The 20,660-nt window shown below is 31.2% G+C and overlaps 1 protein-coding gene and 1 pseudogene across 2 annotated transcripts; both read left to right on the top strand.

The window, feature by feature from the left end:
* Positions 1-340: 340 nt before the first annotated feature.
* LOC112765901 (uncharacterized) lies at positions 341-5,474 on the top strand. Of its 2 annotated transcripts, XM_072222533.1 has the most exons (9): positions 341-718; positions 1,231-1,532; positions 1,680-1,796; positions 2,128-2,321; positions 2,408-2,513; positions 2,610-2,757; positions 3,275-3,381; positions 4,499-4,665; positions 5,067-5,474. In XM_072222533.1, the coding sequence occupies exons 2-9, from the start codon at positions 1,469-1,471 to the stop codon at positions 5,358-5,360; spliced, it is 1,197 nt and encodes a 398-aa protein (XP_072078634.1). In that variant the 5' UTR covers positions 341-718; positions 1,231-1,468; the 3' UTR covers positions 5,361-5,474. The 2 variants fall into 2 exon arrangements, with proteins under 2 accessions (XP_072078634.1, XP_025667547.1); XM_025811762.3 differs by lacking the exon at positions 341-718 and having other exon boundaries at positions 743-1,532.
* A 6,242-nt stretch (positions 5,475-11,716) lies between these two features.
* On the top strand, positions 11,717-17,205 carry LOC112762936 (premnaspirodiene oxygenase-like; annotated as a pseudogene).
* Positions 17,206-20,660: the final 3,455 nt, after the last annotated feature.

Raw genomic sequence — 20,660 nt, 5'->3', positions numbered from 1 at the left:
AATAACCTAACAAATCGAAAATCCAAAAAACCAAAAACATAAAATTTTGCAGGGTTTTTTTTCGGTTTGGTAAAAATGACATTGGGTATGAAGATAAATATTCCAAAGACATGTTTGAATATGCAGATCTATCAGAATATTACCTTCCTTATTAATTAAGTGAGGAATTCATGATGATACAGAGGGGCCAGGCTGTTTTAATAAATCACATTAGATACTTTTTGTCCTAAAATATAACCATAACAAGAATATAAACTAAACACAAGTGACAAGCACATCAGCTTCTATACATGATCTGCTCCACAAAATATAAATTGAAAGAACATAGCTAATTATACTCAAGCAAGAATTATATTGAAATCCTATGTAGGTTTGGCGGTTTTCTTCTTCATTAGCCACCTACTTTTCATAACAAAACATAAAAGAGGCAAGGGAACTTGATCCCTTCAGATTTTTCCCTTTTTAAATCTATAATAATTGCATTCGTAATACTTCGTGGTCGAATAGTTAAACTTCAGCAAGACGTTGTCTCCAAATCCTCAATTACTCACTTTCTATACTGCAGGTCAAATAAGGAGAGCAATTTCACAATTTTAAAGGATAAATGTTCTTATTTGCAACTTTGTGGGAAATAGAACATACAAGGCATACTTATGGGCTCAGCTATTGTATTGACAAGAAAATATATTTTATGCAGAGGAATAGAAACTTTAAATTGGTATGCTCTCCTGTTGTTCGGTGTTTGTATTCCCTCTTAAGCTATGCTACATATGCATAGACTACATATATTTAATTTCTTATTCTCTAATTATTGGTTCTTTACTGTTTTTTATGCTGAATTTTTTTTCTTCTTATGATTCTTTGCTGTTTTGTTTTGAAAAAAGCGGTAAAGATGGCATTAAGTATAAAGATTTTCTGCAGAACTTTTTTTTCTTGTAAAACCGAAAAACCGAACCAAATTAATCCATTTTTAATTGGTTCGGTTGGTCTCACAAAAAATACTGAATCAAACTAAATCAAATATTTATGTATGATTAGTTTGAATGGTTTTTTCTGAAAAACCGAAACAAACCGCAAACTAAACACCCATAATTATGCATATGGTTCAAGACCTATTTATAGTTTTTAAGTTTGACATTCAAATGCAATTATTCAGTCTGCTTATAGTATTATTATTTGTCTATGTTTATATAGATTCTATTGATTATTTTATATTTTTTATTTATGTAGGATTGAATCAACTGATTGAACCACTGACCCAGCAATTGATTTAGTAACTCAGTAGCTTGATCGGTTCGATTTTGATAACTATGCTTCAGAGTCTCCGACGCACCGTTCTCCTCCTCTAGCTGCTGGTCCAGCAACACTTCAACGGCGAAACAACCCTTTCGTTCTCCGTTCGCCAGAAATCCCAACCATTGCTGGAATTTGTTTCTCTTATCGCAAAGTTCTGATCTAATTCACCACCATGGCAAAGGGTAAAGCAACTTCAGAGCTCAACATCGCTATTATTCACCCTGATCTCGGCATAGGTATTTAGCCCCATTATCCTCCAAACGCTAATAATTCTATTTATGATCAACAATTTCATGGCTTAAGTTCCTTTTATTTGATTTGGTTTTATGGTGAATACTTGTAATTGATTGGACTTCGATTCTTCTATAATCTTATTTTGGTAGGTGGAGCTGAAAGATTGATTGTGGATGCAGCTGTTGAGCTTGCATCCCATGGCCATAAAGTTCATATTTTTGCTGCACACCATGATAAAAATCGATGCTTTGAGGAAACTATTTCTGGTGATTCTCTCTCTCACACACACAAACAAACACGGGATTGGGAACTTCGTAGCTAGTCCTGGTTTATTGCATTATCCTTCAAAGTAAATTATTTTCTAACCCAAGGTTCCTGCTTGAAATGATGCATAAAGCAGTTTCAATCTATGTAACAGTATTTTTAATGGTACATTCTCATACATATCGATCATTAATTTACAATTTTACATGTTTATGATAAACTATTTCTAAGGGTTGCTCCTGGCTGATTATGTGTCTCAAACTTACTTATACTTTCATGGCAGAGTTGTTGTGTTGCCCTTGAGATATGGTTTGGCTTGTGATTGTGTTTCAGGTACCTTTCCAGTTACCGTGTATGGTTCCTTTCTTCCCCGGCATGTATTCTACCGTCTTCATGCATTGTGTGCTTACCTCCGGTGCCTATTTGTTGCTTTCTGTATGCTATTTTTGTGGCCTTCGTTTGATGTTATAATTGCTGATCAGGTCTCCGTAGTCATTCCCATCTTAAAACTTAAAAGATCAGCAAAGGTAGAAACAAATAAGTCCAAAGAATAGTGTGCAAACTTCGAGGTTTGACATATTCATAGTGATTCATTTGTTTGTTTCCTTGGTAGATTGTATTCTATTGTCATTTTCCCGACTTGTTGCTGGCTCAACATACCACTTTCCTCCGGAAGTTGTATCGGATACCGATAGACTATGTAGAAGAAGTCACAACTGGTTGAACCTTGTGTCCCTGTTTGATCTGTTTCTCTGAACTTCTTTACTCACATATGTACTGAATTATGGATCTTATGAAACATTTTCAAATTTCAGGAATGGCTGATTTGATACTTGTTAACAGCAACTTCACTGCTTCTACTTTCGCGAATACTTTTATACATCTCAATGCCAAAGGGATTCGACCAGCTGTTCTGTACCCTGCAGTTAATGTGGATCAGTTCAAAGAACCCAGTTCCTTTAAGTAAATGACATGTTTATAGATATATGTTGCTTTTTTTATTGTTGAAATGTTGAGCTGGCTCTGAATGAAACCCATATAACAACAAAGCCTCGTCCCACTAGGTGGGGCGGTTACATGAATCCAACGACGCATTGCGCCCATAATGTAACATGTCTACAGTGAGACTGTTGACACGTAGATCTTCTTTGATCACCTCATGTATGGTCTTTTTAAGTCTTCCTCTTCTATTCGCCACCTGTTCACCTTCTATCTCATCCACCCTTCTAATAGGGTGCTCTGCTAATCTTCTTCCCACATGTTCGAACCATCTGAGACGAGATTCTACCATATTTTCTACAATAGGCGCTATTCCAACTCTCTTATATCTTCATTTTTTATTTTGTCCATACGTGTCTGACCGCTCATCTATCTCAGCATCCTCATCTCTGCCATACGTGACTAATGAAACCTATATAGCCATTTGTATCATATTATATAATATATTAGTCTTAGTTTTGTGTTGTATATGTTGTTGCAGGCTGAACTTTCTTTCCATTAACCGCTTTGAAAGGAAGAAGAACATAGAATTAGCAATTTCAGCTTTTGCTATGCTTCATTCGCCTGAAGCTTCTTTGACTATTGCAGGTGAGCATCTTTTGCATATGACTTTTGTACTCCTGATGATAGATCCATAGATATCATGGTTGATTTTACATGCATTATCCTTGGGACTATATTTAGGATTATATGCCTTAGACTGGAGTGTGCTATATTGGTATCTGCAATATATAAATGACTGTTAAGAAAACTATCTTTGCTGTGTGTGAGGTTCTAGAATTATTTTATCTCTATGCTGGTTAGCTTATGTGTTGAGTTTGTTTCTGTGAGTAAAGAGATTATTGTTCTGCACAATGGTGTTTGGAGTTGTATCATGTTTTGTAAATTATGGGGCATCAATTTCTCAATCACCTGTATTAGGTAGCATTTGTCATAGGGTTTCAATTCATTCATTTCATAATTGATGTAGAAACGGCATCAACATATTGTCTGGCATCATTGTTGACCTTTTATTTATAATGAGTTGGTTAGTAGTAGGTATTGTAAGTTCTTAAATATTGTTTAAGAGAAGAAATTAATATGTATTGTTAAAGATTTGTTGCTTCATATTGTTATGCACTATTAGGTCATATACTTTTCTCTTGGATAGTGAATAGACAGCAAAAAAAAAAAATGAAACTTAATTTATTTTCATAATTTTGACCTGGTATTTTAGAAATGAATGGCACAAATTTTTTTTTTCTAATATCACACAGTCAAAGAAGTGGATTCATTCAAATCTTGAGCTGGAAATATGAGGAATGAGCAAATCTTGTGAAAATTAATTTATTACATGTTAATGATATAATTAAATCATTTCTTGTTACTCTGTTCTTATGTTTGTGTAACAATAATGTAACTCAAACTCAAACTTGAGATACTAATCCAGGTATCTAGCTGAGAGAAAAAATATCAACTGGGTAAAAATTATGCAGCACTGCGCTTCATGACTTCATCCATGTAGCCGACCTACCTAGTAGGATAAGATAGACCACGCTAAGAAAATAGCCCAGAGGTGCATAAAATAGAAACTTTTCTTACTAGTATTGTACAATAGTCCTAAGTCTGAACCGTCCATATCATAATTATTTCATGCATTTCATGTTGGAGCACATGTTTAGATGCAATATGAGAATGCAAAATCAGTTGTCATAAATTGTTCCAGGTGGCTTTGACATACGGTTGAAGGAGAATGTGGAATACTTAGAAGAGCTTAAGGCTTTAGCTGAAAGAGAAGGTGTCTCTAATAGAATAAGATTCATCACCTCTTGCTCTACCACTGAAAGGAATGCCCTACTCTCGGAATGCCTGTGTGTTATTTACACTCCAAAGGTTTGGGAAACATTGTAAAAGAAAAATTTAGGTGTTTTCTTGAGCCAAAAATTTTCTTCCTTTGATCTATACATTATTTGCCACATTAGTGAATGTGTGTCACCCTTATTGCCAAGGTTTTAAATTGCAGTTGTGGTTGTTGCAATTGCAGTTATTTTGTCGATTATGATGCAATGCACATTGTGCCAGTTGGTGTTTGTGGTTGCAATTGCAGGGTGGTGCAGTTGTGGAAAGACTACAACTGCAATTTAAAATCGTGGTTGTCCACCTAGCCACCGGTATTCACTGATGTGGCAAGTAGTGTATGGATCAAAGCTCATTTACTTGAGGAGCACCAAAGAACTCTTTTTCATGAAGTTGGATGAAGAAAAGTTGGTCATACGTAATATACTTTGATGCAGGATGAGCATTTTGGCATTGTTCCGGTGGAGGCGATGGCAGCATACAAACCTGTTATTGCATGCAATAGTGGTGGACCATTGGAGAGTGTGAAGAATGATGAAACAGGATTCCTTTGTGATCCTATACCAGAAGAGTTTTCTTCTGCAATGGCCAAATTCATAAAAGATCCCAAAGAGGCTGAAAGAATGGGTAGAGAAGCTAGAAAGCATGTGGTTGATTCATTCTCCACACACACATTTGGCCAAAGTTTAAATAGGTATATAGTTGACATTCACAGAGGAAAAGAGGACTAATGTCACCTTTTTTAATCAAATTTATTTTCTAACATGGTATATAACATGATTTCGATACGCAAAATTGTTCAATTGATGATCATTCAACATGATCTTAGTTGACTTGGTTAACCATCTTATAAGTGTTGGAATTTTGGATCTTTTCTAATATAAAAGTAACCAAGTATATATAGAAATTGCGATGGTACGAAAAAATATACAGATTTTGCTGAATTTCAAATAAACAATAATAATTTCCTTGTAAATAAAATAAAATCTGCTCCAAATTTGAATTTCATCTGTTTATATAATTTATATGTGGGAAGACAAATAACAAAAGTTGAAATAAGCCAACGAGCTATGTGGCCCGTTTTGAGTAAACAGCTTCTTTTGAAAAAATAGTTTAAACAATAAATGACTATATTAAAAATAGCTTATAAATAAATTATTTTGTGTTTGGATTTTTAGTTCTAAAAGTGCTTATTTTATAGAAATATGATAAAAAGTAGTAGTATTATAAGAGAAGTCATTTTTTTTAACTTCTTTATAAACTCTTAAATAACTTCTTAGAAAACTGCAATTTGGTTTTAAAAATTGCATCAGACATTAATACTATTACTTTTTATAAGTGAAAAGTTTAAAAAAGTTACTTTTGAAACTTCCCAAACAGGTCCATAGTTCAAATGGTATAGTCTCTCTATCCTCACCTAGGCTGCGTTTGTTTACAGAGACAGGACACTAAGACAGGGACACAAAAACACAAAATCGTATTTGACAGGAGAGACATGGACAGAAACAATGTGTCCAGAGACATTGAATTAGTGTATTTTGTGTCCATCCTGACAGGAAGGACACAGAAACACTAACAAGAGACACAACTTATTTTTTATTTTTTCTTTCATTATTTTGTTAATTTTTCATAATTATATTTTTTATTATTATATTTTTCATCTCAAATTTTTTGAATGAAAAAAAAAGAGAATAAATTGGATTTTCATAATTTGTTCTACTTTATTACCAAACAGAATATAAGAACACAAAATTTTGTCTGTCTATAGTATCTTGTCCTATCATGTTCTCAGTGTCTTATCCTGTCATGTTCTCAGAAACAAACACAACCCTAAAAATTTCAGATTCGAGTCTCACTCCTAATTTTGAAAAGAAAAAGGTTGAAATAATGGGTTTAGAAGTTAGAAGGCTGCATTATATATTTTGTAATTTTGTATGTACAAAGTTAAAAACTACAATATTAAATAATTTAAATGAAGTAAGAATTAAAAATTAAACATTATGCAAATTTAGTTGAGAGCAATATATATATATATTTCCACTAATTAAAAAATTATATAATAAATTATTTTATATTTTAAATCCTTAATCTTTTTCATATATTGCATGGGTGCTGTTAAGCAAAAAAATTTTCGGTCATCTCCGTTATTAGTACTACTCTAATCAACCTTAGAATGAGTTTTTATTAATAATTTAATTCAAATAGTTAAGGTTATTTATTGATACTAAATTAAAAAAATTAGTTGAAATATTAATTTCAATCCAACGTGAAAAAATCATTGGGAATAAAAAAAATATAACTATAAAAAATTGTTGTCAAAAATCGTAACACAAAGACTAAATTAGTAATAGAATTGCAATAGTGTAAAACTGTTATCTATCTAATTATGATTCTAAACTGTTGTATAATTATAGAAACTCGCTAAAAACCTTTTTTAAAAATTGCTGTGAAATAGTTGTTTATTAGAAAAATAAGGGCAACGTTTTGTTTTTATTGTCATCGTCTTAGATAAAAAATCGTTGTCTAGCTATTATTATTGATAATGACCGCATATAGAACAATTCAAAAATTGTTACTAAAATGTTGCTTAAAGTTTTGAAAATGGTTTTTTGATCTATAGCAATAGTTTTTGGCTGTTGTTTAAGATCATATTTGTTGCACGTAGTGCCTATTTATTTCACTAGTTATTGCAAGTCAATAGGGAGTGCGATTTGGATTGGTTTTAAATAAAAAAAAATTCATTTGATCTAAAAATAAATTCTACTTGCAGTACAGTTTAGATTAGATATTTTAAAAAAAATCTAATCCAATCCGATCCAATTTTAAGCGGTTTGGATTGAATTGGATTTACGTTTGTAAATTAAAAAAATTAAATATGCATGACAAGTTTTAATATCAAATTTTAAATAACCAATAATAACATAATAAATCTCAATATCTTAAAAAATCAAGAATAACATAACAATAAAAATAAAAGTATAGTTTAATTAAAATAAATAAATAAAAATTATTTTAAATATAAAATATTTATTAAATAATAATAATATATAAATAATATAAAATGTATAACAGATTGAATATATTATAAATAAAATTGTAAATATAATAAAATAATAATATTATAACATATTATGCGATTTAAATTGGATTAGATTAATTTTAAAAAATAAATTCAAAATTTAATTTAATCTATACGATTTGCAAAAAATAAAATTCAGATAAATCTAAATTAATATGATTTTAATAATTGATTTTGTCAAAGCATAGACTTTAAGTTTTAACCGCTATTGAAGGCATCATATCCCATGAATATATATGGGATCACAAGGAACCTATAATATATATACACACACGCAAAGTGTAGGTATTTTATATTGAAGAAACATGAAACATATGGTATCGTATTCTAACTTCTAAGTCAACCCAAGCATCCAACTATACGAGACATATAAATAAAGAGCACTACCCATGTGGTTTATTATTAGGAAAGTTTTATGGTGTGGATGAAAAAAAAAAATCCACACCTGTAAATATTATGTGGTAAATTTTTTAGATGAATATATTTTAGTTGGTTATAGTCATAAATTCAGCTGATAAAATACAAATATTATGTGGTAAATTTTTTAGATGAATATATTTTAGTTGGTTATAGTCATAAATTCAGCTGATAAAATACTAGGTAAAGAAGAAACAATAATTTTGCAGTTATACTACATATTATAAAAAAGTTAATTAGTGTAATTAGATGTTAATTATTTTTGGGCTGTTGGGAACTATTGGGTAAGTTTTATTTTTTTTTTTATGTATGTGGTTATGAGTGGGTTTTGAGTTTGGGTCACAATTTTTTATGTAAGTGTGCAGAAAAAAAATTTTTGTAGATAAAAATTAGTCAAAGATAGCATTAAAAAGGAATGTGGCTAAACTTCTCTCAAATCTGATCCTAACTCATTATAAACCCATTTTATATACGTGTAAGATACATTCCCATACGACTTGCACTCATATCTCATGTGAGTGTCCACTGCTGTTCACAATAACATAGTAACTGTTAATATTAAAAACATTAATAAAAATAAGAACAATAAGAAAAAAAATTACAAACTCATATCTTTATTCGGATGAATAAAAATATAAACGAAAAAAAGTGTTAAATATCTGTATTTATTTTTTTTGAACGCCTTTCATAAATATTATAATAAATTATGTACTCATAACGATTTCATTTACATTATTAATATGAGATACGTAATGTTTAAAAGAAATTCTTTATTTTTATAGTTCACTGAAACTATGCAAATTTATGCTATATAAATAATTACTAACAACACACTAATAAAGAATAACATTCAAAAAATTATAAAAATATTATTTTTTTGTCTTAAATATGATTTTACTCTCTTATTAGTAACATACGTCACATATTTCTTTATTTATTTATTTAATTTTTTAGGTTAAATATCAAAACAATGCACTACATCCTTTTGTTTTCTTTTTCCATTTAACAATATACAATTCCTTCCATCTTATGAGAACACCATAACAAAACAACAGTTACAGAAGCTTAGCCACATTCCTTGAAAATTAAAAAATCGATTAACCCGAATAAGTCCAAAAAATTTTTAGCCCATTTTCTTTTTAATACTATCTTTGACTAATTTTTACCCACAAAAAATTTTTTTTCTCAACACTTGCATAAAAAATTGTGACCCAAACCTAAAATCCACTCATGACCACATACACAGAAAAAAAATAAAACTTGTCCAATAGTCCCAACAGCCCAAAAATAATTAGCATTTAATTACACTTATTAATTTTTCTACAGCAGTACAATTGCAAAATCGCTGCTTTTCCTTTATCTAATGTTCTATCAGCTGAATTTGTGATTATGGCCAACCAAAACATGTTCGTTTAAGAAGCTTGCCACATAATATTATATCTACAGGTGTAGATTTTTTTTCCATCGACACCATAGAACTCTTCTTATTATTATTATTGTCATGCAAGTCTCATGGATGCATGATCTAAAGTTTTTTTAATTATCATTATTTGTTAGTAGTTAATGAAGTTTTCAAGTTTCTAAGATGTTATTGTGAGTTTATTTCTTCAGTTGAAAATATTTAATTCAAATAAATAGTTTGCCAGCAAAAACTAGCTTGCTAATACATGTAAAATTTTCGTATAATAAATTAACCTTTAATTTATTCTAAAAGATTTTATCATTTGTATTCATTCTATTCCATAAAATAAATTAAAGTGCACAACATATAGTAAAATAATATATGTTAACATTATGTATGAAATAATAAATACATAAAATATTATTTTATTGAATAAAGTATTAAAATTGACCATAAAAAATTATAATGCTAACAAATCTGATCATAAAAAAATTAAAATTAACTTATAATCATAAAAAATGAAATTTTACAGATATAATTATCTAAACTTTAAAAATCTATCAAAAATTCTTAAATTATTACTCTACTTTAACTTAATCACTCTCAAATTCTAATTTCACATCATCTTTAAAAATAATGACGTCACTTTTACACTACTATTAAAACCTCACTCCCTTCAATCCAAACCTGCATCTGTTTAGGCTCCATTTGTTTAGTATATAGCATAAGATATGGACATAGAAACATGAATTATATAGACATAGACACACAATATATGTGTACATATTTTATGTTTGGCAAAGAACATACATAAAACACATTAAACTTTAAAAAGTCAATAATACCCTCATCATCTACCTTTACCACTATTATCACTATCTATATTTTTTCAACAGCTACACTAATTCTTTTTTCCATCTCTATTCATAAAAAAAATATAGATAACAAAAATTCTAGTAATTTTAACAACAAATTTAATCATATCTTCCTAATTAAACAACAAATAATTAATTGGCATGATTTTCATTTTAAATTTCTTGGGTCAATTTTAAGTTGTTGAAGCGACTATGAAACAATGGAATATCAAATTAAAAAATTAATTGAAAGGTGAGATATTCCAACAAAAAAAATTGTTCATAGTATTCAGACTATAATTTTTTTAAAAAAATAGCATAGATTAATAATAAAAAACAAAAAAAATAAAACTTTATTTTAAGAAAAAAATACAGAAAGGGGCCAATATATAGAAAGATGAATAGAGATGAAGATGGAGGCACGATGGATCAATGATAGAGACTCCCTTACGACATAACAGAGACATAAGTTGCAGATCTGGAAATTTGGAAGAAGGACGAAGACAGAGATCCAATCTAGAGAGTATGAGGAGGAAGTGAGACAGTAGCTAAGAGGATGTTGGTTGGCCATGAAGAGAGAAGAAACAGAAGTTCAAATGGGGAGAAGAAGGAAGGGAAAAAGAGATTCTGTTTGGTTGGCCATGAAGAGAGAAGAGACAGAAGTTGAAATGGAGAGGAAAATAATGGAGGATAAAATTGTCAAAATAATTCGTGTCTCAATATTAATTTTGTGTCTCAACTTATTAGAGGTACACTGAATAGTGTAGACACACCCACTAACCAAACATTACCTTACCGAGACAAGACACTGAGATAGAGACAATATATTTAGAAACACTAAATTAGTGTATTTTGTATCCATTCTGACAAGGACACAGAGATATTAACAAGAAACACAATTTATATTTTATTTTTTCTTTTATTATTTTTGTTAATTTTTTATAATTATATTTTTTATGAAAAAGTATAGGGTACCAACATATTATCTGCCAACTTATTACCAACAATAATTAATTATTATGTTTTAAACACATATATAAAGAGGCACATTTAAAAAATATATTTATAAAGGCATTTTTATTAAGCACATCCATAAAAAAAATATTTTTATTAGAGACATCCATGAAGACACTTCCATTAAACACAGTTATAAATAAGAATTGGCAGAAATTGGTAGAAATGCTGTTGGTAATATAACAGGACCGATTTTTTATTATTATATTTTTCGTCTCAGATTTTTTGAATAAAAAAAATAAAAATAAATTATATTTTCATAATTTGTTCTAATTAATCATCAAATAGGATATAAAAGCACACAAATTTTGTATCTTTAGTATCTTATCTTGTCCTATTCTATAAAACAAACGCAGTTTAAGATCCTTCCTCACCCACCTAAAACCTATCCTCTCCCTCTCTCTCTCCCTCTCCACCACCACCTTCCCCTCCCTCTCCCTCAAACTCACCCGCTTCCGCCGCTCCGTAAAGGTCTTCTCCCTCAGCCACCAGAACGATAGCATTGGATTTACCGACACCGCTGATGTATTTGCGTTAATGACGCACTTGAAGCAGGTGCGGTTTCAGAAGAATCATTTTACGAATTTCATTCTGAATTTGTCAATAACTACACTGATTTGTTCGATTTGCAGCTTCGCAATAACCAATTAACCGACTTTGTACCCATTGCGCTGACCACAATGTTGAGTTGAAGAACGTTTCTTTGAGTGGTATTTTGCTTTCGTCTGGTTGAATTATAGATATAGCCATTATTACTATGTTTTTCGTTACAGTTGTTTCGTTTGTGTTTTGTAAGTGTTATGCCAAGAACAAGCACACAAAATTTAAAAGGGTAAATAACCCTGAAACGAACAGGGAAAGGAAGAGGTTAATATTGATATGGCATGTGCTTCCAATTCCAATGAATTTTTGGGAGCAGGGAGATCGACGAGTGAGTTGCAAAGCCAGTGTAGCGAGCCAAACGAACATCTCCCTGTTTTAGGGTTAGAGAATGAAAATGAGGTGAGATTAGAATTTGAAAATGATTAGGTTAGAGTAGAAAGATAATTTAAAAATTTTTGATAAATTTTTAAAATTTTGATAATTCTGTTTATGAAATTTCATTTTTTATAGTTATAAATTAATTTTAATTTTTTTTATGGTTATATTTTTCAGCGTTATAATTTTTTATGATCCATTTTAGTATTTTACTTTATTTTATTTAATAAAAGAATTTAATTTTGATATACTCTCAATTTAAAATCGTTTTATATGTAAATTTAATTACATCATATTAACAAAAATAACTACTTTTTATATTGATAGTATTAAGGATATAAAAATAAGGTTGGTTGTAATTATTACACAACTGTATAGCATTAAAATGGAACTCTTAATAAAAAAAAGCATTATAATTCCTTTTACAAATCATATTTATTCATGCATCCGTTTCGTACTCTATAAATATAGAAGCACTAACTCTCTTTCTCAACACATTTAATTTCCTCATGGAACATCATCACTCCTCATCCTTAATCTCTTCTTTACCCTTCTTTATTTTATTTTCATTAATAATAAGCTTCATCCTTTTCATATCACAAGTTTTCAAATTGGTAGCGAAGAAAACAACACCAAGCCCTCCTCCCGGGCCATGGACACTACCTCTAATCGGTAGCATACACCATTTCTTTGGAAGATCTTTAACCCATCATCGCATGAGAGACTTAGCACGAAAGCATGGTCCTCTCATGCACCTTAAGCTCGGCGAAGCATCAATCATGGTGGTTTCTTCTCCAGAAATTGCCAAACAATTATTTAAAACCTACGATGCTATCTTCGCCGAACGGCCTAGACAATTTGGTGCAGATATCTTGTGCTATGGTTCTACAGACATAGCCACGGCGCGATACGGCAACTATTGGAAACAACTAAGAAAAATATCCTCAATGGAACTTCTTAGTCATAAACGTGTCCGTTCATTCAAATCAATAAGAGAAGAAGAGGTAATGAATTTGATAACATGGGCTTTTGCTAATTCACTGGATCTTGTGTTAATCTTAGTAAGAAAGCTGTGTCCATGACAAGTGCAATCACTTCTAGGGCAACTTTTGGCGAAAAGTGCAAGGACGAACAAGAGTTCATTTTATTGATGAAAAATCTTGGGAAGATTGCCGAACGTTTATTCGTTATATTTGATCTTTTTCCATCTTACACATGGCTCCATCTCATAAGTGGAGTTCAGTATGAAGCGGAAAAATTACATAAAGAATTTGATATGATTATTGAAAACATCATCAGGGATAAAGTAAGAAATAAGAGAAATGGTGGTAGTGATGAATCTAAAGTAGAAGATCTTCTTTCTATTCTCCTAAATCTTGTTGAAGATCCTGGCGCCTTTGCCTTTGAGTCTCCTTTGACAATGAACAATGTCAAAGCTATTATTTTTGTAAGTATATATATTTTTTTCTTTTATGATTTTTCATTTCCAAAAGTCTAGCAAACTAACTATACTATAAGCCAATTAAGTATACTATTTTTTATTTTTTATTTTAAAGTTCAAAAAATTAGGATAATATAATATTTTTTATGAGAAATGCTAGGGGGAGCAACTTTTGTGATTTGTAGCCATCAAATAGCCATAAATGATAATTTTAATGGTTTAAAATTGGTGTAAGATTTCATCGAATGGCTCACTTTTCCTTGCTAGTTACATACTGGTCAGAATTTGAAAAAGTTGTTGGCCCTAGACTTTTTCTTTTTTTATATAACAGACATATTTTTTAACTAATTAGCTAAAGTTGGTTTCATCCATAATTGGTTCTCTAATAGAACTATTTTCATTTTATTTCTTTTTATTGGATGTTAGTAGGGGTGACAAATGGGTCGAAACCTGCCGCGCCGGCCAGCATAACCTGTCAAAAAAGCAGGTTGAGCTGGAAATTTGAGACCGCCAAACTTAAAAAGCCCGCCTAGCCCACACTACCTAATTTGTGGGTTTTGGTGGAGCGGGACAAGCTTTACCGCCAGATTTGGCGTTTTTTTTTTTGTTGTTAGGACCAATTTTTTACAAATTTCTATGATGTTACTGATCTACAAGAGGATGAAAAGATAATTGAAGATGTTCTAAGTTATATTTTGGATTATGTTTTATGTTTGATTGATTATAAACTTGAAGATGTTTAATTATATGTTTTGGATAATGTTTGTTTTGTTTTGGACAATGTTAGTTTTATATTTTATTTCAAAAAATTTGGTTTATAATTATGTTTATTACATATTTATAATTATAAAGACTTTAATAGTTGTGAATTTAAAAATTATAATTTTTTTTATATTTTTAAAAATTATAAATTTATTGAAATGGTTGTGAAATTATATATATTGTTTAATATTTAATAGTTAAAAAAAATTTAACGAATTTAGTCCACCATTTAGTCAGATGGCAGGCTTTTAGCGGGGTGGAGCGAACTTCTCCATTTGTCACCTTTAGATGTTAGGATTTGTGACTCATCATCTCCATCGTAGTATTTATGACATTCGTGCATGAATATATAAGAACCAAAAATGATATTTCACTATTTTTAATATAAGTGTAATGTTAGGCTGCATTTCTTTCTGTTATAAAATAAGATATTGAGAACAAGACACAAAGGATAGAGATACAAAATTCTGTGTTTTTGTATTCTATTTGGTGATAAATTAGAATGAATTATGAAAATTCAATTTATTCTCATTTTTTTATTAAAAAATTTTGAGACAAAAAATATAATAATAAATGTAATTATGAAAAATTAATAAGAATAATGAAAGAAAAAATAAAAAATAAGTTGTATTTCTTGTTAGTGTCTTCGTATCATTTCTGTCAGAATGAACACAAAATACACTAATTCAATATTTTTGGACACATTGTCTCTGTCCATATCTCATCTGTTAAACACAATTTTGTGTTTATGTCTCAGTGTCCTATTTCTAAAACCATACGCAGCGTTAGAGAATTAATACTATAATAGCTAATTTAAACTAATATTATAGTAAATTGTTAAATAACTATAATATAAAATATGTTAAAAATAATTTTTTATTGAGTTTGAATTTTAAATTTTTTTAATTAAATTTTGAATATTTTTATTTTTAAGAGTTTTAGATTTTTTTTTGGAGTCACTCAGATAAAAACGTTTAAAACGTCTTTTTTTAAAGATGTTTTTAAGTAATTAAAATTCAATACATATAACTGATTAAATCATGTTATTTTTATCAAAATTAGATCAGATAAATTGATTTGCCAAAAAATCGGTAAACTATATCTTGAACCGGTCTAAATTAATATTTTTTTATAAAAAATAATTATAATATCCCTATTATAAAAATGACTAAAATACTCTTATTATATTTATATATATATATATATATATATATATATATATATATATATATATATATATATATATATATTGAGAACTCTAAATTCTAATCCTTTTCTTTTTTCTCTGTATCGTTATAGGGTTAGGATTTAGGATTTTTAAAATTAAATATATATATATATATATATATATATATATATAAAGAATATTTTAATCATTTTTTATAATAGGGTTATTGTCTCTATAAAAAATAATATTAATTTAGATTGGTTCAAAGTTTGGTTTATTGAATTTTTGGCCAAATCAATTTGTCTGATCTAATTTTAACAAAAATAACACATTTTAATCGATTATATGTATTAAATTTTAATTAATAAAAAATATTTTTAAAAAAATACGTTTTTAATATCTTTATTTGAGTGGCTCTCTTTTTCTTTGAATGTTGGCCACAATATTGGATGCCTAATTAGGCTTCCAAGATTTTTTATTTAAATTTTTTTTTTTGAGTATTTTCACTCATTAATTTAATTTTTTTAATATAACAATCTAACAACATATTTTCAGTCCACACTTTTAAAGATATTATTGTTTAACTGTTGGACAAAAATAATAAATTTTATTAATCCTTTCTAGTATTTTTTTGTTTTTGTATTTTTTTACATTTTTGTATAAAACTTATTTTTATGTTTTCATACATTTTTTATATTTATATAATTTAAAAAAAAAATAAACGATGTAGATAAAAATAGTGCATATACACCATTACTCTAAGACTTTAACAACTAGTTATATTACATGACTCAGGATATGTTTGGTGCCGGAGTTGAAACATCACCTGCAGTGATAGAGTGGGCAATTTCGGAGTTAGTGAAGAATCCAAAAGCAATGGCAAGAGCTCAAGAAGAAGTTAGAAAAGCTATTGGCATCAAAGAATCATGGAGTAGTAGTAGTTCTCTTGAAGAATTAACTTATCTTAAAGCGGTTATCAAAGAGACACTGAGATTACACCCTCCGTTACCTCTACTCCTACCAAGAGAATGTAGAGAGACCTGTGAGATCAACGGGTACACAATATCCGCAGGAAGCAAAGTGATAGTGAATGCTTGGGCCATCGGAAGAGATCCTAAGTATTGGGGTGGCGAAGAAGACGACGCTGAGAGTTTCCGTCCGGAAAGATTTCTAGAATGTTCCATTGATTACAAAGGTTCCAATTTTGAGTTCATACCTTTTGGTGCTGGGAGGAGGATATGTCCAGGCTTGTATTTCGCTGTTTCAAGTATTGAACTTTGTGTTGCCCAACTTTTGTATTATTTCGATTGGCAAGTTCCGAATAATGGAGACATGGATATGACTGAAGATTTGGGAACCACGGCAAGAAGGAAGAATGATCTTATTTTAGTTCCAATTCCATGGAATAATTTTATAACCATCCGAGTACTAGCGATAATAAACATCTTCCCAAAAGTTTAAACTAATTTTGGGGTTCACCAAGACTCGAACTCTTAACCTTTCAAATCTAACGCTCTAATACCATGCATGATACCACTCATCCCAAAAGTTTCAACTGATAGAAAAAGGTAACACTAATGATTATATCTCTAATACTCTCTAAACTTCTATTGTACACATTGTATAAATATTCCATTGGTTCCTCATACTTTTCCTATAATTTATAACACAATCTCGCTACGTTACCAATAGTATTTCTATCAACTTCTGCCACTTTTTGTTCATAATTATATTTAATGAAAGTGTTTTTGTGGATGTGTTTAATAAAAATGTCTTTTTTATGACCGTATCTAATAGAAGTGTCTTTATAGATGTATTTTCAGGATGTGTCTCTTTATACATATATTTAAAATATAATATTTAATTATTATTAACAGTAAATTAACAGATAATATATTGATACCATATACTTTTTCTTTATAACAAGAATGTTAGAGGATCATCAAATCAATGCTTAAAAGTATAAATAAAATATATTATTAAATTAATTGATTCAAAAAAATAAATTAAAAAAATTAAATTAATAAATAAATGATGATAAAAGATAATAAATTCTAATAGTTCCATCTATTTCTCATTGATAATAAATACTTGATCGTCTAAATAAATAAGATGGCCTGGAAACAACTGGCTTAAATAATTTCTAGAGAAAAGGACAAATCCGTCCCTGACCTTTATTTTAGAAGACATTTTCGTCCTTGATGATTGCAAAATACAATGATGTCCCTGACCCTTCAAATTTTTGGACAAATCTATCCCCCCGTTAATCTCAACCCGTTAGCCCCGCCGGAAAGTGCTGAGTTGGCTGTCGTGGCTCTGACGTGGATGTAATGGGGGAACACGTTGGCATGACTTTCTGAAAATGAGACAGATTAGTCCCCAGCCCCCTTAAACGACGCCGTTTCTCCCCCACCCCCAATCCTTCAAAATCTTGAACCCTATTTCCTCGTCTGCACAGAAAGGGCGAAGATGGTGAACGAAGAAAGGGAGCATGGCATCGGATGGGGTATCATGTTGCTCTCGAAAGAGTGGAGGTGTAGGAAGAGAAGAGCAATTCGCGGAAGGTTCTGGTCGTAAGGGGAAGGATGGCAAAGATGGGGTGTCACCGAAGTGCTTCTGTGGAGAACATGCCATCATGTTCATGTCGAAGACGAGCAGCAACCCTAACAGATTATTTCTCGGATGTCCGTTTTATAAGGTATGTATAACTGTGGGAATCTGTTAGTGTTAGGGTTTTGGGTAACCCAGGTTTTCATGGTGATATCTGTGGAATGAATATGTGCAGGTGAGACAACCTCATTGCAAGTTTTTTTTATGGTTAGATGAGCACATTGGAAGGCTTGGGTTGAGTGATTCAAGTTTCCAGGCAGAGAAGGAATTAGGTGACGTTGAAGAGGATGAATGGAAGCATGACATGGAGAAAAAGATCATTTGTTTAGAGAAGAGGATTGTAGCTTTAGAATCCAAAAAAAATCCAGTTAGATGGTGTATGTATGTGATTATAATTGTCCTGATTGCTGGTATTTTACGTTATAAGAACTAAGTGATGGTTGAATATGATAAATTTTGTTACGTGTTGCTTGGAAAAATTTGAACATATTCTTTCTAGAAATGTATGAATCTTGTACCCTGTATATTGCAATGTAATGCAGAAAATGAAAGCTGGCAATAACACAGGTAATTAAACACTGAGTAACTGGCATTAAACCTTTGAACCCAAACATTGTTCATTGTAACTGACAATAAAAAAAAAGGACGACTACTTGGCTAGTAATGTCTGCACATGTATGGCATCTAGCCAGTGACAAGTTTTTACTTAACCAGAAACATGTAACCAAAAAAACTGGCTAATACCCAACAAAAAGATAGTTATATCTGGGTAAAACAAAAAAACGTTTACGCAGGACATATTTGCCACAAAATAACAAAAGACATGAGTTGCTTCATTCGTTGGACTCCTTCGACGCTGAGACAGTTGGTTTATCTGCTTGTGGGGGTGGGAGCTGCTGAGGCTGTGCAGCTGCCTGTGTGCTAGATGGGGCTTGGTGAGTTGCGTCTTGGTGCTGTGTGCTAGAAGGTGGTGGCGCTTGAGCAAGTGGAGCAGGTGGCCTGAAAATCTTCTGTTTTGGTCTGAACTTTTGCTGTTTAGGGCGAGCTGTGCTGGTGACCATGGATGGAGCATTTCCTGGGGGCATGAAGGGCTGGTTTAAATTTGGGGTGGATGGCCTGGCACTGGAACCCGTTGGCGCAGGTGGTCCTAATACAATTGTTGATCTTGTAACTCTTGCTAGAGCAGGGGCAACTGTCGTCGCAGTTGGACCAGCTCCGCTCAGAACCTGCCATATAAGATGCCAACATAATCAAGCAGTATGTACTCAGAGCATATACTAAGCAGCTTATAAAGTGCAAAAAGTTAAATAGTTACAGTAGGTTGTTGCTGCTGTGTTGTTGAGCTCGGTGGTTGGCTGTGTGAAGGATCCTGGATAATAATGGTAAATTTATATTAATTTAATGTTAGGACATATAAGTCCCTCAGGATTCATATACTAATACAAATCAATCCTTCAAGATTCAGCTACTAAGACATACAAATCCCTGAGGTTTAAAGTACTAAGACATTTTAAAGTCTGAACTACAATCACTAGGGACACAGTAGTTGCTGGATCTTATAAGCAAATATACCATTATTAACCAAATGATTTTACCTCTGGTGGTGGAGCAGACTGTGACAAAGGGAGACATACAAGTGCTTGGGATGTGCTCTCTTTCTTCTTCTTAGGATTTTTGGTCTTCGGTTTTCAATTTGGGTTCGATGGTGCTCCTTTGCAAGTTTTGTAATTATGGCCCTTCTCACCACACTTGCTGCAAGACACAGAGAACGACTTCTTCAGCTTACCCCCTTGCATCATTGGCTCTGCAGGGTCTTTCTGCCGATTATGCACCTTTGGGCGCCCAATCCCTCTTTTGATGATTGGTGGGTCTAGCTGTGTGTATTCAGTTCTGGCCCAGAACTCTGAACTTGGCACTGGTTGAATGCAATGTGCATAAGTCCTCCTGATTGACTCCATACACAGCCAAGGGTGCACGTAGTCTTGTGGCTGGTCCCGTCTCTTCCTAATGGCAGCAAGTGCATGTATGCAAGGCATGCCTGAGTTGACAAGGGAAACAGTTTAAAAAATGTGCAAAATAACAAAAGAATCTAACAATCATTCATACTGCACAGAGAATAAGGTTACCAGTAAGTTGCCATTTGTTGCACGAGCAAGTATGTTTAATTAGATCCACATCAACCTTGCTTGCCTTCCGGCTCACCTCAAACCTTTTTCGATCGTTGTCACCAACCCATTCGGCCATCCACTTAGTACTCAGACTGAGTAACCTCTCCATCCTCTTCTGCTGTACTGGTGCTAGCTTTC

The sequence above is a fragment of the Arachis hypogaea genome, chromosome 17 (assembly GCF_003086295.3).
Source record: "Arachis hypogaea cultivar Tifrunner chromosome 17, arahy.Tifrunner.gnm2.J5K5, whole genome shotgun sequence".
In the NCBI taxonomy this organism is placed as follows: domain Eukaryota; kingdom Viridiplantae; phylum Streptophyta; class Magnoliopsida; order Fabales; family Fabaceae; genus Arachis; species Arachis hypogaea.
The sequence above is the reverse complement of the archived record's forward strand: the minus strand, read 5'-3'. Positions and strand labels throughout refer to the sequence as shown.